This window comes from Anomaloglossus baeobatrachus, chromosome 2, assembly GCF_048569485.1.
Source record: "Anomaloglossus baeobatrachus isolate aAnoBae1 chromosome 2, aAnoBae1.hap1, whole genome shotgun sequence".
NCBI classification, from domain to species: Eukaryota; Metazoa; Chordata; class Amphibia; order Anura; family Aromobatidae; genus Anomaloglossus; species Anomaloglossus baeobatrachus.
Genome location: NC_134354.1, coordinates 12,099,769 through 12,118,580, shown reverse-complemented (window position 1 = coordinate 12,118,580; position 18,812 = coordinate 12,099,769). Strand labels below are relative to the sequence as shown.

Here is an 18,812-nt window from a genome sequence, read left to right as displayed (position 1 = left end):
GTCCTGTACCCCGAGAGTTAGTGTCCTGCAGCGGGGGGTGTCATTATCCTGTACCCCCAGTGTCAGTGTCATTATCCTTCACCCCAGTGTCAGTGTCATTATCCTGTACCTTGAGCATCAGCGTCCTGCACCCCAGGTGTCCCTATCCTGTACCCCAAGTGTCAGTGTCCTGTACCCCAAGAGTCATCATCCTGTACCCCCAGTGTCAGCATCATTATCCTGTACCCCCAGTGTCATTATCCTGTACCCCCAGTGTCATTATCCTGTGCCCCCAGTGTCATTATCCTGTACCCCCAGTGTCAGTGTCATTATCCTGCACCCCCAGTGTCATTATCCTGTACCCCCAGTGTCATTATCCTGTGCCCCCAGTGTCAGTGTCATTATCCTGTACCCCCAGTGTCATTATCCTGTACCCCCAGTGTCAGCATCATTATCCTGTACCCCCAGTGTCATTATCCTGTACCCCCAGTGTCATTATCCTGTACCCCCAGTGTCAGTGTCATTATCCTGTGCCCCCAGTGTCAGTGTCATTATCCTGTACCCCCAGTGTCATTATCCTGTACCCCCAGTGTCAGCATCATTATCCTGTACCCCCAGTGTCATTATCCTGTACCCCCAGTGTCAGTGTCATTATCCTGTGCCCCCAGTGTCAGTGTCATTATCCTGTACCCCCAGTGTCATTATCCTGTACCCCCAGTGTCAGCATCATTATCCTGTACCCCCAGTGTCATTATCCTGTACCCCCAGTGTCAGTGTCATTATCCTGTACCCCCAGTGTCATTATCCTGTACCCCAGTGTCATTATCCTGTACCCCCAGTGTCATTATCCTGTGCCCCCAGTGTCATTATCCTGTACCCCCAGTGTCAGTGTCATTATCCTGTGCCCCCAGTGTCAGTGTCATTATCCTGTACCCCCAGTGTCATTATCCTGTACCCCCAGTGTCAGTGTCATTATCCTGTACCCCCAGTGTCAGTGTCATTATCCTGTACCCCCAGTGTCAGTGTCATTATCCTGTACCCCCAGTGTCAGTGTCATTATCCTGTACCCCCACTGTCAGTTTCATTATCCTGTACCCCCAGTGTCAGTGTCATTATCCTGTGCCCCAGTGTCATTATCCTGTACCCCCAGTGTCAGTGTCATTATCCTGTACCCCCAGTGTCATTATCCTGTACCCCCAGTGTCAGTGTCATTATCCTGTACCCCCAGTGTCATTATCCTGTACCCCCCAGTGTCAGCGTCATTGTCCTGTACCCCCAGTGTCAGTGTCATTATCCTGTACCCCCAGTGTCAGTGTCATTATCCTGTGCCCCCAGTGTCAGTGTCATTATCCTGTACCCCCAGTGTCAGCGTCATTATCCTGTACCCCCAGTGTCAGCGTCATTATCCTGTACCCCCAGTGTCAGTGTCATTATCCTGTACCCCAGTGTCAGTGTCATTATCCTGTACCCCCAGTGTCAGTGTCATTATCCTGTGTCCCCAGTGTCAGTGTGATTATCCTGTACCCCCAGTGTCAGTGTCATTATCCTGTACCCCAGTGTCATTATCCTGTACCCCCAGTGTCATTATCCTGTACCCCCAGTGTCAGTGTCATTATCCTGTACCCCAGTGTCATTATCCTGTACCCCCAGTGTCATTATCCTGTATCCCCAGTGTCATTATCCTGTACCCCAGTGTCATTATCCTGTACCCCCAGTGTCATTATCCTGTGCCCCCAGTGTCAGTGTCATTATCCTGTACCCCCACTGTCATTATCCCGTACCCCCAGTGCCAGTGTCATTATCCTGTACCCCCAGTGTCAGCATCATTATCCTGTACCCCCAGTGTCATTATCCTGTACCCCCAGTGTCATTATCCTGTACCCCAGTGTCATTATCCTCTACCCCCAGTGTCAGTGTCATTATCCTGTGCCCCCAGTGTCATTATCCTCTACCCCCAGTGTCATTATCCTCTACCCCCAGTGTCATTATCCTGTACCCCCAGTGCCAGTGTCATTATCCTGTACCCCCAGTGTCATTATCCTCTACCCCCAGTGTCAGTGTCATTATCCTGTGCCCCCAGTGTCATTATCCTGTACCCCCAGTGTCAGTGTCATTATCCTGTACCCCCAGTGTCAGTGTCATTATCCTGTACCCCCAGTGTCAGTGTCATTATCCTGTACCCCCAGTGTCATTATCCTGTGCCCCCAGTGTCAGTGTCATTATCCTGTACCCCCACTGTCATTATCCCGTACCCCCAGTGTCAATGTCATTATCCTGTACCCCCAGTGTCAGCATCATTATCCTGTACCCCCAGTGTCATTATCCTGTACCCCCAGTGTCATTATCCTGTACCCCAGTGTCATTATCCTCTACCCCCAGTGTCAGTGTCATTATCCTGTGCCCCCAGTGTCATTATCCTCTACCCCCAGTGTCATTATCCTGTACCCCCAGTGCCAGTGTCATTATCCTGTACCCCCAGTGTCATTATCCTCTACCCCCAGTGTCAGTGTCATTATCCTGTGCCCCCAGTGTCATTATCCTGTACCCCCAGTGTCAGTGTCATTATCCTGTACCCCCAGTGTCAGTGTCATTATCCTGTACCCCCAGTGTCATTATCCTGTACCCCCAGTGTCAGTGTCATTATCCTGTACCCCCAGTGTCATTATCCTGTACCCCCAGTGTCATTATCCTGTGCCCCCAGTGTCATTATCCTGTACCCCCAGTGTCAGTGTCATTATCCTGTACCCCCAGTGTCATTATCCTGTACCCCCAGTGTCATTATCCTGTGCCCCCAGTGTCATTATCCTCTACCCCCAGTGTCATTATCCTGTACCCCCAGTGTCATTATCCTGTACCCCCAGTGTCAGTGTCATTATCCTGTACCCCCAGTGTCATTATCCTGTACCCCCAGTGTCAGTGTTATTATCCTGTACCCCCAGTGTCATTATCCTGTACCCCAGTGTCATTATCCTGTACCCCCAGTGTCATTATCCTGTATCCCCAGTGTCATTATCCTGTACCCCAGTGTCATTATCCTGTACCCCCAGTGTCATTATCCTGTGCCCCAAGTGTCAGTGTCATTATCCTGTACCCCCAGTGTCAGTGTTATTATCCTGTACCCCCAGTGTCATTATCCTGTACCCCAGTGTCATTATCCTGTACCCCCAGTGTCATTATCCTGTACCCCCAGTGTCATTATCCTGTGCCCCAAGTGTCAGTGTCATTATCCTGTACCCCCAGTGTCATTATCCTGTACCCCAGTGTCATTATCCTGTACCCCCAGTGTCATTATCCTGTGCCCCAAGTGTCAGTGTCATTATCCTGTACCCCCAGTGTCATTATCCTGTACCCCCAGTGTCAGTGTCATTATCCTGTACCCCCAGTTCATTATCCTGTACCCCCAGTGTCATTATCCTGTGCCCCAAGTGTCAGTGTCATTATCCTGTACCCCCAGTGTCAGTGTTATTATCCTGTACCCCCAGTGTCATTATCCTGTACCCCAGTGTCATTATCCTGTACCCCCAGTGTCATTATCCTGTATCCCCAGTGTCATTATCCTGTACCCCAGTGTCATTATCCTGTACCCCCAGTGTCATTATCCTGTACCCCAGTGTCATTATCCTGTACCCCCAGTGTCATTATCCTGTGCCCCAAGTGTCAGTGTCATTATCCTGTACCCCCAGTGCCAGTGTCATTATCCTGTACCCCCAGTGCCAGTGTCATTATCCTGTACCCCCAGTGTCAGTGTTATTATCCTGTACCCCCAGTGTCATTATCCTGTACCCCAGTGTCATTATCCTGTACCCCCAGTGTCATTATCCTGTACCCCAGTGTCATTATCCTGTACCCCAGTGTCATTATCCTGTACCCCCAGTGTCATTATCCTGTGCCCCAAGTGTCAGTGTCATTATCCTGTACCCCCAGTGCCAGTGTCATTATCCTGTACCCCCAGTGTCATTATCCTGTACCCCAGTGTCATTATCCTCTACCCCCAGTGTCAGTGTCATTATCCTGTGCCCCCAGTGTCATTATCCTCTACCCCCAGTGTCATTATCCTGTACCCCCAGTGCCAGTGTTATTATCCTGTACCCCCAGTGTCATTATCCTCTACCCCCAGTGTCAGTGTCATTATCCTGTGCCCCCAGTGTCATTATCCTGTACCCCCAGTGTCAGTGTCATTATCCTGTACCCCCAGTGTCAGTGTCATTATCCTGTACCCCCAGTGTCATTATCCTGTACCCCCAGTGTCAGTGTCATTATCCTGTACTCCCAGTGTCATTATCCTGTACCCCCAGTGTCATTATCCTGTGCCCCCAGTGTCATTATCCTGTACCCCCAGTGTCATTATCCTGTGCCCCCAGTGTCAGTGTCATTATCCTGTACCCCCACTGTCATTATCCCGTACCCCCAGTGCCAGTGTCATTATCCTGTACCCCTAGTGTCAATGTCATTATCCTGTACCCCCAGTGTCAGCATCATTATCCTGTACCCCCAGTGTCATTATCCTGTACCCCAGTGTCATTATCCTCTACCCCCAGTGTCATTATCCTCTACCCCCAGTGTCATTATCCTGTACCCCCAGTGTCAGTGTCATTATCCTGTGCCCCCAGTGTCATTATCCTCTACCCCCAGTGTCATTATCCTCTACCCCCAGTGTCATTATCCTGTACCCCCAGTGCCAGTGTTATTATCCTGTACCCCCAGTGTCATTATCCTCTACCCCCAGTGTCATTATCCTCTACCCCCAGTGTCATTATCCTGTACCCCCAGTGTCAGTGTCATTATCCTGTGCCCCCAGTGTCATTATCCTGTACCCCCAGTGTCAGTGTCATTATCCTGTACCCCCAGTGTCAGTGTCATTATCCTGTACCCCAGTGTCATTATCCTGTACCCCCAGTGTCAGTGTCATTATCCTGTACTCCCAGTGTCATTATCCTGTACCCCCAGTGTCATTATCCTGTGCCCCCAGTGTCATTATCCTGTACCCCCAGTGTCATTATCCTGTACCCCCAGTGTCAGTGTCATTATCCTGTACCCCCACTGTCATTATCCCGTACCCCCAGTGCCAGTGTCATTATCCTGTACCCCTAGTGTCAATGTCATTATCCTGTACCCCCAGTGTCAGCATCATTATCCTGTACCCCCAGTGTCATTATCCTGTACCCCCAGTGTCATTATCCTGTACCCCCAGTGTCATTATCCTGTACCCCCAGTGTCATTATCCTGTACCCCCAGTGTCCGTGTCATTATCCTGTACCCCCAGTGTCATTATCCTGTACCCCAGTGTCATTATCCTGTACCCCCAGTGTCATTATCCTGTACCCCCAGTGTCATTATCCTGTACCCCCAGTGTCAGTGTCATTATCCTGTACCCCCAGTGTCAGTGTCATTATCCTGTACCCCCAGTGTCAGTGTCATTATCCTGTACCCCCAGTGTCATTATCCTGTACCCCCAGTGTCAGTGTCATTATCCTGTACCCCCAGTGTCATTATCCTGTACCCCCAGTGTCATTATCCTGTACCCCCAGTGTCAGTGTCATTATCCTGTACCCCCAGTGTCAGTGTCATTATCCTGTACCCCCAGTGTCATTATCCTGTGCCCCCAGTGTCATTATCCTGTACCCCCAGTGTCATTATCCTGTACCCCCAGTGTCAGTGTCATTATCCTGTACCCCCAGTGTCAGTGTCATTATCCTGTACCCTGAGAGTCAGTGTCACTAACCGCCTGGTCCGGCATCTGCCGCCGTTGCTTGCAGCTCATTCTTTAGGTGTTTGCGGTGGTAATAGTAGGGCAGGTGAGGGTTTGTCCGGCTCGGGCACGGAGATGTCGTAGATTGGCCTTGTTTGCTCTGCGCTGGTGACCTGTAGTAACACTCTACTCTTGGCCAACAATAATGTCCTCTGCCCGACACCGAAGGGCAAAGTTTGCAGTTGTATGAGTGTGCGGCACTATGGTTACACGCGACACAAGCGATGTGATATGGGGGAGTCTTATAATACGTGTGTGATATGGGAGGTCATATACACCGTGTGCAGAATTATTAGGCAAGTTGTATTTTAGAGTATTTTTTTTATTATTGATCAACAACTATGTTCTCAATCATCCAAAAGACTCATAAATATAAGTGCTTAATATTTTTGGCAGTTGGAGGGGTTTTAGATTTGGCTTCTTAGGAGGATATCTTAGAATCTTTAGAATGTAAGCCCGCAAGGGTAGGGCCCTCTTCCCTCTGTACCAGTCTGTCTACTGTAACTTGTATATGTGTTCTGTATGTAACCCCTTCTCATGTACAGCACCATGGAATCAATGGTGCTCTATAAATAATAATAATAATAATAATAATAATAATAATAATAATATCTGTTTGTGCAGGTGACTATTACTGTGCAGAATTATTAGGCAACTTAATAAAAAACAAATCTATTCCCATCTCACTTGTTTATTGTCACCAGGAAACCAATATAACTGCACAAAATATAGAAATAAACATTTCTGACTGCAAAAACAAAACCCCAAAAAAATGAGTGCCCAATATCGCCCCCTTTCTTTCTGATGACGCTCAGCAGCCTCCATCCATAGATTCTGTCATTGCTTGATCTGTTTACCATCCACATTGCGTGCAGCAGCCACCACAGCCTCCAGCCACCGCAGCCTCCAGCCACCGCAGCCTCCAGCCACCGCAGCCTCCAGACACCGCAGCCTCCAGACACCGCAGCCTCCAGACACCGCAGCCTCCAGACACCGCAGCCTCCAGACACCACAGCCTCCAGACACCACAGCCTCCAGACTCCACAGCCTCCAGCCACCACAGCCTCCAAGCACCACAGCCTCCAGCCACCACAGCCTCCAGCCACCACAGCCTTCAGGCACCACAGCCTCCAGCCACCACAGCCTCCAGCCACCACAGCCTCCAGCCACCACAGCCTCCAGACACCACAGCCTCCAGCCACCACAGCCTCCAGGCACCACAGCCTCCAGACACCACAGCCTCCAGCCACGACAGCCTCCAGCCACCACAGCCTCCAGCCACCACAGCCTCCAGGCACCACAGCCTCCAGCCACCACAGCCTCCAGCCACCACAGCCTCCAGCCACCGCAGCCTCCAGCCACCGCAGCCTCCAGCCACCGCAGCCTCCAGACACCGCAGCCTCCAGACACCGCAGCCTCCAGCCACCGCAGCCTCCAGCCACCGCAGCCTCCAGCCACCGCAACCTCCAGCCACCGCAGCCTCCAGCCACCGCAGCCTCCAGCCACCACAGCCTCCAGCCACCACAGCCTCCAGACTCCACAGCCTCCAGCCACCACAGCCTCCAAGCACCACAGCCTCCAGCCACCACAGCCTCCAAGCACCACAGCCTCCAGCCACCACAGCCTCCAGCCACCACAGCCTTCAGGCACCACAGCCTCCAGCCACCACAGCCTCCAGCCACCACAGCCTCCAGACACCACAGCCTCCAGCCACCACAGCCTCCAGCCACCACAGCCTCCAGGCACCACAGCCTCCAGCCACGACAGCCTCCAGCCACGACAGCCTCCAGCCACCACAGCCTCCAGCCACCACAGCCTCCAGGCACCACAGCCTCCAGGCACCACAGCCTCCAGCCACCACAGCCTCCAGCCACCACAGCCTCTCCAGCCACCACAGCCTCCAGCCACGACAGCCTCCAGCCACCACAGCCTCCAGCCACCACAGCCTCCAGCCACCACAGCCTCCAGACACCACAGCCTCCAGACACCACAGCCTCCAGCCACTTCAGCCTCCAGCCACCACAGCCTCCAGACACCACAGCCTCCAGACACTACATCCTCCAGCCACCACAGCCTCCAGACACCACAGCCTCCAGACACCACAGCCTCCAGACACCACATCCTCCAGCCACCACAGCCTCCAGACACTGCTCCCAGAGGTGGACTGTTTTCCCTCCCTGTAGATCTCACATTTTATGATGGACCACAGGTTCTCTATGGGGTTCAGATCAGGGGAACAAGGGGGCCATGTCATTATTTTTTCATCTTTTAGACCTTTACTGGCCAGCCACGCTGTGGAGTAGTTGGATGCATGTGATGGAGCATTGTCCTGCATGAAAATCATGTTTTTCTTGAACGATAGCGACTTCTTCCTGTACCACTGCTTGAAGAAGTTGTCTTCCAGAAACTGGCAGTAGGTCTGGGAGTTGAGCTTCCTCCTTCCTCAACACAAAAAGGTCCCACAAGTTGATCTTTGCTGATCCCAGCCCATATCAGTGCCCACCTCCACCTTGCTGGCGTCTGAGTCGGAGTGGAGCTCTCTGCCCTTTACTGATCCAGCCTCTGGCCCATCCATCTGCCCATCAAGAGTCACTCTCATCTCATCAGTCCATAAAACCTGTGAAAAATCAGTCTTCAGATATTTCTTGGCCCAGTCTTGAGGTTTTACCTTCTTTCTTGGTCAGAGGTGGTGGTTTTCAGCCTTCCTTACCTTGGCCTGTCCCTGAGTATGGCACACCTTGTGCTTTTTGATACTCCAGTAACGTTGCAGCTCTGAAATATGGACAAACTGGTGGCAAATGTCATCTTGGCAGCTTCACGCTTCTTGCGACCCTGTTGTCTATTTGCCATGAAACGCTTGATTGTTCAGTGATCACTCTTCAAAAGTTTGGCCATTTCAAGACTGCTGCATCCCTCTGCAAGACATCTGACAATATGGACTTTTCAGAGCCCGTCAAATCTCTCTTGTGACCCATTTTGCCAAAGGAAAGGAAGTTGCCTAATAATTAAGCACCCCTTATATAGGGTATTGATGTCATTACACCGCACCCCTCCTCATTACAGAGGTGCACATCACCGGATTTACTTAATTGGTAGTTGGCTCTCAGCCTATACAGCTTGGAGTAGGACGACATGTATAAAAAGCATCATGTGATCACAATACTCATCTGCCTAATAATTCTGCACACAGTGTAATACACGTGTGACATGGGGGGGTAATATAATACGTGTGTGAAATGGGGAATAAGGCTATGTGCGCACTAGAAAAGTGATTTTTCTCAAGAAAATTTCTTGAGAAACCTCTGGGAGTTGAAGATTACCGCACTTGCGGTAAAAAAACCGCGGCAAAACCGCGGGAAAAACGCATGCGTTTTTGCCACGATTTTGCCGCGGTTTTTCCGCAGGTTGGTCCCTGCGTTTTTTTTATGCTGAACTGCAATAAATAATATAGATGATAGATAGACAGATAATGGATAGAGGGAAAGATGGATAGATGAATAGATAGATAATAGATAGATAGATAGATAGATGAGAAAGACCTATATAATGTCCCACCCTCCTGCATATTCTAAGCTGGCACCCTTTAGTGACTTTCATGTGGCACTAAAGGGTGCTTAGCCTTGTATTTAGCCATAAAATAAAAAAATAATTAAAAAAAAAAAACGACGTGAGGTCTCCCCATCTTTTGTAGCCAGCTAGGGTAAAGCAGACGGCTGCAGCCTGCAGACCACAGCTGGCAGTTTCACCTTGGCTGGTAATCCAAAACAGAGGGCCCCCCACGCTGTTATTTTACATTAAATAAATAATTTAAAACAAAAAACCTGGGGTCCCCCCCATATTGGATCACCAGCCAAGGTAAAGCGGACAGCTGGGGTCTGATATTCTCAGGCTAGGGAGGTCACTAGTTATTGGACACTCCCCAGCCTAAAAATAGCAGGCTGCAGCCGCCCCAGAAGTGGCGCATCCATTAGACGTGCCAATCCTGGCGCTTCGCCCCAACTCATCCCGTTGCCCTGGTGCGGTGGCAAACGGGGTAATATATGGGGTTGATGCCAGATGTGTAATGTCACCTGGCATCAAGCCCTGGGGTTAGTGATGTCACGCGTCTATCAGATACCTGACATCACCAACCCAGTCAGTAAGAAATAAAAAATAGACAACAAAAAAAGTTTTATTTGAAAAAACACTCCCCACATTCCCTCTTTCACCAATTTATTGATAAGAACAATCAAATCCGGGTCCGGTGTAATCCAATAAGGGGGGGGGGTCCCACGACGATCCATACCATAGTCACTGTCCCAGTAAGTGAAGAACAGAATGTTCCCCATTGGCTGGGAAAGCAATGCAGTGACCTGAGCTAACATCAATAGCCCAGGTCACTGCAGGAGATGACGAGCGCTGACTTCAGGAAGTTAGATGAGATTATTACCTGCTGTGACGATCTCCTGCAGTCCTGCCATCAGCGCTGTCACTGCCTTCTATGCCTGCCGCGTACTCAGCAGTATCGCGAGAGCCTGTGACGTCACCGCCAGTGACAGTCTCGGGCCGCGGGCATAGACGGCAGTGGCAGCGGTGACGTCAGGAGGCAGGAGATCGTTGTGACGACATGGACTCTCATGGGTTAAAGTTTCTTAACATTCAGCCAGACTATTGTTCTTATGTGTGCTAAGTCATGTTTGCTTAGCTATTGTTCTCCAGACTTTTCCAGTAATCATTGTATTGTAGTTGTGTATTGATAATGTAATTACCTTAGTAGCCATTGTCTAGTCGGTGACTTGCCGACTCCATGTAGATATACTGAGTCTTTCTATGCACATCATTTAAATGAACATTATCCATGCAGCTTGAAATTCATCCAATGGGAGAAGCAATCTTGTCCAACCAATCAATGAGGACGCAGTGTATCCTAAGGGAAAGTTATGGCTATAAAAGGGACTTCTTTAAGCCACCAGGGTTGATGAAGGTTGATGGATGCTGATGGATCCAGTCTAAGCTCTTTGGAGCTGACTAGAGGATCAGGACATCTTATGGCTTCAATCTAGGGACTCCGGTTCCGGTTGGAGACCATATCCACAGTCTAGGGATTTCGACTCCGGCTGCCAGGATTGTAACGTCATACCAGGACTACCTAAGGAGGACACTCAGGTTGGGACAGTTCAGTCACCTGTTACAGACTTTGCAGACCTCACACAGCTTCCTGAATCTGGCATTGTCCCTTTCTCGGTGGGTGCCCGCCAAAAGCGGGGTGCTGCTGGACTGGAGTAAGCGGCCCTGGAAGCTCTGAGGCATGGACATTCTAAATCCCTGGTGAGCCAGCGGAAGGGTGAGACTCTGTTGCCTGTTACATTTGTGTGTTTTGCTGGTTATGTGTTATGTGCCGTTAATTGTTTGGGGATCCAATAAAGTCTAATTATTGTGGTTCCCTCACCCTGTGTTGTCTGAGTAGTGTTACGCCCACGGTTAAGGAGACCGGCGTTCAGTTGGGATGAGCCCTGGGCCATGCTGTCTTTCTAAAGGCGGCGGGTTTTAGTGGACGAGAGCGCCCACTGAGCCCCGTGTCTCCACAATTGGTGGCAGCAGTGGGACACTACTCAGCCTGGTTCACCCAGGGGAGCTGCAGCAGACTGGTGTTCGTGGACACCGTCCAGGGCTCAACAACCAGGGAGGCACATAAGCATACCCAGCAGGCCATAGGGGAGGCATTCAGGTTTCGGACGCTGCCATGTCCAACCCCACCAGCTCAGCCATGGGACAAGGACAAGAGAGGAGTTACGACCGCTGCAGTAAATGGATGCTACAGGATCTGTGCCAGAGGCGAAAGATTATCTAAACGCTGAGACTCGGTCGGACTTGATCCAGAAATTAGTCCGTTGGGATGCCCAGAATGATGCAGAGGACGATGAGGATCCCGCCGATATTGACCCAGAGGATTTAAACTATGTGCCACATCATGGATCTAGTGACAATCGGGAATCAACTTTGTCCAAAATGGCCCAAGCCACAGCGTTGTTGGCTGCATTGGGGCCTAGATCCTCAAGAGAAGAGAGGGCTTATGTTCTGGAATATGTTTATGGAGTTCCAGCTGCCGTACTGCTAACACCAGCCGGTCGAGAAGGATGGTCCCGCTACCCAGCAGAAGCTGCGCCAAAACAAAGGACTACAAACAGGGCCTGTGACTCGCCCAATCTATGGCGCTGTTATACATGTGGGCGCCATGGACATATCGATAAAGATTGTCTCCAAAACCGAGGTCGCATGCTTGGAGCCCGTCTGCCACTCCAATCAGTCAACATATGCCGAGATGAACCAACGAGACCTGAGGAATGCTACTCCCGAGAAACACCAATAGCTGAGGAAGTGGTTTACCCAGTCCACACCCTACGGCAGGCCGGACACCGTACACCAGCCAACCTCCATCCCCACATCCAGACGGTCAAGGACGGTGATATACAGGCTCAGGGACATCGAGACATTGGATCTTCCATCACTCTGGAAAGCCCAGTTATTGTTTCCCCAGAAGACCATGTACCAGATTCCCAATTATCCCTCTCCCTGGCTGAGGGCCAGCGCTCGGACGTCCCTCTGGCATGTGTGCAGTTGGACCTAAAAATCGACCAGGGAGAGGTCGAGGTGGAGCTTGTGGATAGCCTCCCCACACCTGGTATTTTGGGGACCATCCAGGAAGTGATCGATGTGGGGCTTGTGAACAGCCTCCCCATTCCTGTCATTGTGGAGACTGACCAGAGCAAGGCTGATGTGGAGCTTATGGACACCGTCCCCACACCAGTTACTTTGGGGTCTGACCAGGAAGAGGTCCATATGGAGTTATGGACAGCCTCCCCACACCTGTTGTTTCGGGGACTAGCCAGGAGGAAGTTGAAGTGGGGTTCATAGATGGCCCCACCAAGCCTGTTGTTTCGGATACCACTCAAAGGGAAGTGAAAGTGGGGCTTGTGAATTACCGGCTCACACCAGTCATTTTGGAGAATGACCTAGGACAAGGACTATCCAGTCAGTTTGAAGCAGCCATCACCCACCTCCAAGCCAAGCAGGACCCTGATGTGGATCTTTCTAACATCTTTTCCAGGGATGGTTTGAATTCCCGGTCTCCATCATCCACTTCTGAGCCAAGGACCGTGAGTAAGCCTAACCACACTGTGGCTATTGACTGGGGGAGGATTGATAGTGGGAGATTTGTGCAGGCCCAACTCATGGACCCCACCTTAGTGCTTGTCCACAATATGGCTGCTCAACTTGGGGGAGGTAATCAGGGGGAGGTGTATAGATGCAAGCCTCTGTTGCTGACCTCACCATTTGTCTCAAAAGGACAATGCCGTCAAGAGGAGAAGGATGATTGGAAGCCTATCATGTCTGGCTAATATTAAGAAGGGGGTGGAATGTGACGACATGGACTCTCATGGGTTAAAGTTTCTTAACATTCAGCCAGACTATTGTTCTTATGTGTGCTAAGTCATGTTTGCTTAGCTATTGTATCTCCAGACTTTTCCAGTAATCATTGTATTGTAGTTGTGTATTGATAATGTAATTACCTTAGTAGCCATTGTCTAGTCGGTGACTTGCCGACTCCATGTAGATATACTGAGTCTTTCTATGCACATCATTTAAATGAACATTATCCATGCAGCTTGAAATTCATCCAATGGGAGAAGCAATCTTGTCCAACCAATCGATGAGGACGCAGTGTATCCTAAGGGAAGGTTATAGCTATAAAAGGGACTTCTTTAAGCCACCAGGGTTAATGAAGGTTGATGGATGCTGATGGACACCAGTCTAAGCTCTTTGGAGCTGACTAGAGGATCAGGACATCTTATGGCTTCAATCTAGGGACTCCTGTTCCGGTTGGAGACCATATCCACAGTCTAGGGATTTCGACTCCGGCTGCCAGGATTGTATCATCATACCAGGACTACCTAAGGAGGACACTCAGGTTGGGACAGTTCAGTCACCTGTTACAGACTTTGCAGACCTCACACAGCTTCCTGAATCTGGCATTGTTCCTTTCTCGGTGGGTGCCCGCCAAAAGCGGGGTGCTGCTGGATTGGAGTAAATAGCCCTGGAACCTCTGAGGCATGGACATTCTAAATCCCTGGTGAGCCAGCGGAAGGGTGAGACTCTGTTGCATGTTACATTTGTGTGTTTTGCTGATTATGTGTTATGTGCTGTTAATTGTTTGGGGATCCAATAAAGTGTTAATATTGTGGTTCCCTCACCCTGTGTTGTCTGAGTAGTGTTACGCCCACGGTTAAGGAGGCCGGCGTTCAGTTGGGATGAGCCCTGGGCCACGCTGTCTTTCTAAAGGCGGCTGGGACAGCGGACGAGAGCACCCACTGAGCCCCGTGTCTCCACAGGAGAGCACCCACTGACCCCCGTGTTTCCACAGGAGAGCACCCACTGACCCCCGTGTTTCCACAGGAGAGCACCCACTGACCCCCGTGTCTCCACAGGAGAGCACCTACTGACCCCCGTGTCTCTACAGGAGAGCACCCACTGACCCCCGTGTCTCCACAGGAGAGCACCCACTGACCCCCGTGTCTCTACAGGAGAGCACCCACTGACCCCCGTGTCTCCACAGGAGAGCACCCACTGACCCCCGTGTCTCCACAGGAGAGCACCCACTGACCCCCGTGTCTCCACAGGAGAGCACCCACTGACCCCCGTGTCTCCACAGGAGAGCACTCACTGACCTCCGTGTCTCCACAGGAGAGCACCCACTGACCCCCGTGTCTCCACAGGAGAGCACCCACTGAGCCCCGTGTCTCCACAGGAGAGCACCCACTGACCCCCATGTCTCCACAGAGAGCACCCACTGACCCCCGTGTCTCCACAGGAGAGCAACCACTGACCCCCGTGTCTCCACAGGAGAGGACCCACTGACCCCCGTGTCTCCACAGGAGAGCACCCACTGACCCCCGTGTCTCCACAGGAGAGCACCCACTGACCCCCGTGTCTCCACAGGAGAGCACCCACTGACCCCCGTGTCTCCACAGGAGAGCACCCACTAACCCCCGTGTCGCCACAGGAGAGCACCCACTGACCCCCGTGTCTCTACAGGAGAGCACCCACTGACCCCCGTGTCTCCACAGGAGAGCACCCACTGACCCTCGTGTCTCCACAGGAGAGCACCCACTGACCCCCGTGTCTCCACAGGAGAGCACCCACTGACCCCTGTGTCTCCACAGGAGAGCACCCACTGACCCCTGTGTCTCCACAGGAGAGCACCCACTGACCCCCGTGTCTCCACAGGAAAGCACCCACTGACCCCCATGTCTCCACAGGAGAGCACCCAGTGACCCCCGTGTCTCCACAGGGGAGCACCCACTGACCCCCGTGTCTCCACAGGGGAGCACCCACTGACCCCCGTGTCTCCACAGGAGAGCACCCACTGACCCCCGTGTCTCCACAGGGGACACTGATGTATGGGATTCATATATAGGAGACGCGTGCAGGGTCTGCAGCCGGTATCCCCTCTATCACTGCTGATACTGGTAATGCTCCCAGTGGACCCTGACAACCTGCCCCCTTATGTGATGGGGATGACGCTTATCGGGGTCTCATGGTCTTTGTCGCCCATTACAGGCAATCAGAGCTCGGCTTCCATGTTTTCTTAGCGATGTAAGACATAATGGAGGCCGTCATCTCCTTCCTGTCAGTCGGTGGTTGTCTGTGGAGGGCGGTCGTGTTGTGTGTGGGTTCATCATGGTGTACTACGATGGTGGAGGCCGATGTAACACAGGATCATTGTCAGAGACCCCCGGCTGTTCAGCTGCTCGGGGTCCGCAGCGTCGGAGGATGGACGCTTGGAGGCAGAGCAACATGAAACTAATGGAGCTCCGCGCAAAATGTCCACCAGAGGGCGCCCAACTACCACTGGTGTTTAATAGAATAGGTCTTTTCATAAGGGTCGCAGAGGCCTTTAGGCCCCCGCTAGCTGGAGGGTCCGGGTAGGACGGCTGCCCCAGCGCCCACTTTAGTTACACCCCTGTTTCCGAAATTCCCTAATCCTCCATTATTCCTGTATAATTCCTACAATTTAAAGGGGGCTGTGTTTCGTGGCCCACCCGGAATTTCATGAATATATGATGGCGGACGGGTGAAATTAAAATGATTGTCGCAGCGGTCACAATAGCCAGGGCGTAACGATATCGGTCGCAGCGATCGCAACTGAAACCGGGGGTACAGGGGGCTCGTCGGCACTGCTGCCTGTTTCATTCGGATGTTTATACGAGGGGCGCGCGTCCAGCTGAAATACATCGCATCACAGAGACCCGTCAGGACCCTGCACTGCGATGTGCCCATAATCCAGGGCATGGGGGCAGAGAATATGCCGGCACCGGGCAGCTGCCCCCGCTGTAAGTGGGTGCACCCAACATGACAGTGACATCATGCGCTGTGCCACTTACACGCTGGTCAGTTTGGGCATGCCAAGAAAGCAACAAAAAGAGAAGATAAAACTCCCCCATAAATTTGACGTGGATTGCAAGCTTATCGGGCCAAAAATGGGGTCGGCCAACTTGCCTACTAGCCAAATGGACATAGGAAACAATTGTCTGGATTTGGAGGTATTCATCAATGTCCATGGATGAGTGCTGTGGGCATAGTCAGAGCAGACGTCGTTGTGTAGGAAGGAGGAGGAGGTGAGATGTGATGCATTTCTATTGTTTGTGATGGATCAGGTGTTACCCACCTTTACACTTATGAAATAGATGCTTTATTTTACCTATATGTTAAGATAACCCATCTGTAAGCCATTCAACAACAACCAGAAGCCTCTGTGTAATACTCTCCATCATCTCACATGAGATACCAGCGTATACCAGTGCACAGCACGAAAATAACCATCATCCAAGACAAGCAAAGCAAATAAACAACCAAACAACATAAATCATCCATAGGAATCCCAGCATCAACTGTAGAAAAAGCCGGACTCACCTTATCCAGGAGAACGTTCTGCCACATGCGGAACATATTCAGGAAACTTCTGTCTCTGGCAGCAAAAGACGTGAGAAAAAACTGAGGAGGCAACATACACAAAATTATACCATCTATAACATACAACTAACATATATCTACTATAATACTGCCCCCTATGTACAAGAATATAACTACCATAATACTGCCCCCTATGTACAAGAATATAACTACTATAATACTGCCCCTATGTACAATAATATAACTACTATAATACTGCCCCCTATGTACAAGAATATAACTACTATAATACTGCCCCCTATGTACAAGAATATAACTACTATAATACTGCCCCTATGTACAAGAATATAACCACTAGAATACTGCCCCTATGTACAAGAATATAACTACTATAATACTGCCCCTATGTACAAGAATATAACTACTATAATACTGCCCCCTATGTACAAGAATATAACTACTATAATACTGCTCCCTATGTACAAGAATATAACTACCATAATACTGCCCCTATGTACAAGACTATAACTACTATAATACTGCCCCTATATACAAGAATAATAACTACTATAATACTGCCCCTATGTACAAGAATATAACTACTATAATACTGCTCCCTATGTACAAGAATATAACTACTATAATAATGCCCCTATGTACAAGACTATAACTACTATAATACTGCCCCTATATACAAGAATATAACTACTATAATACTGCCCCTATGTACAAGAATATAACTACCATAATACTGCCCCTATGTACAAGAATATAACTACTATAATACTGCCCCTATATACAAGAATATAACTACTATAATACTGCCCCTATATACAAGAATATAACTACTATAATACTGCCCCTATATACAAGAATATAACTACTATAATACTGCCCCTATGTACAAGAATATAACTACCATAATACTGCCCCTATGTACAAGAATATAACTACTATAATACTGCCCCTATATACAAGAATATAACTACTATAATACTGCCCCTATGTACAAGAATATAACTACTATCATACTGCCCCTATGTACAAGAATATAACTACTATAATACTGCCCCCATATACAAGAATATAACTACTATCATACTGCTCCTATGTACAAGAATATAACTACTATCATACTGCTCCTATGTACAAGAATATAACTACTATAATACTGCTCCTATGTACAAGAATATAACTACTATAATACTGCTCCTATGTACAAGAATATAACTACTATAATACTGCCCCCTATGTACAAGAATATAACTACTATAATACTGCCCCTATATACAAGAATATAACTACTATAATACTGCCCCCTATATACAAGAATATAACTACTATAATACTGCGCCTATGTACAAGAATATAACTACTATAATACTGCTCCTATGTATAAGAATATAACTACTATAATACTGCCCCTATATACAAGAATATAACTACTATAATACTGCTCCTATGTACAAGAATATAACTACTATAATACTGCTCCTATGTACAAGAATATAACTACTATAATACTGCCTCTATGTACAAGATTATAACTACTATAATACTGCTCCTATGTACAAGAATATAACTACTATAATACTGCCCCTATGTGCAAGAATATAACTACTATAATACTACCCATATGTACAAGAATATAACTACTATAATACTGCTCCTATGTACAAGAATATAACTACTATAATACTGCTCCCTATGTACAAGAATATAACTACTATAATACTGCCCCTATATACAAGAATATAACTACTATAATACTGCCCCCTATGTACAAAAATATAACTACTATAATACTGCCCCTATGTACAAGAATATAACTACTATAATACTGCCCCCTATGTACAAAAATATAACTACTATAATACTGCCCCTATGTACAAGAATATAACTACTATAATACTGCCCCTATGTACAAGAATATAACTACTATAATACTGCCCCCTATGTACAAGAATAGAACTACTATAATACTGCCCCTATATACAAGAATATAACTACTATAATACTGCCCCCTATGTACAAAAATATAACTACTATAATACTGCCCCTATGTACAAGAATATAACTACTATAATACTGCCCCTATGTACAAGAATATAACTACTATAATACTGCCCCCTAT

General features: G+C 49.2%; 1 protein-coding gene across 1 annotated transcript in view; it reads right to left on the bottom strand.

Moving 5' to 3' along the window:
* Window positions 1-18,812, bottom strand: part of GRAMD1C (GRAM domain containing 1C) — a 201,468-nt gene that overhangs the window by 61,465 nt on the left and 121,191 nt on the right. The window contains 1 exon segment of the mRNA XM_075334880.1: window positions 16,679-16,759. Within this exon segment, the coding sequence (XP_075190995.1) occupies window positions 16,679-16,759 (81 nt within the window).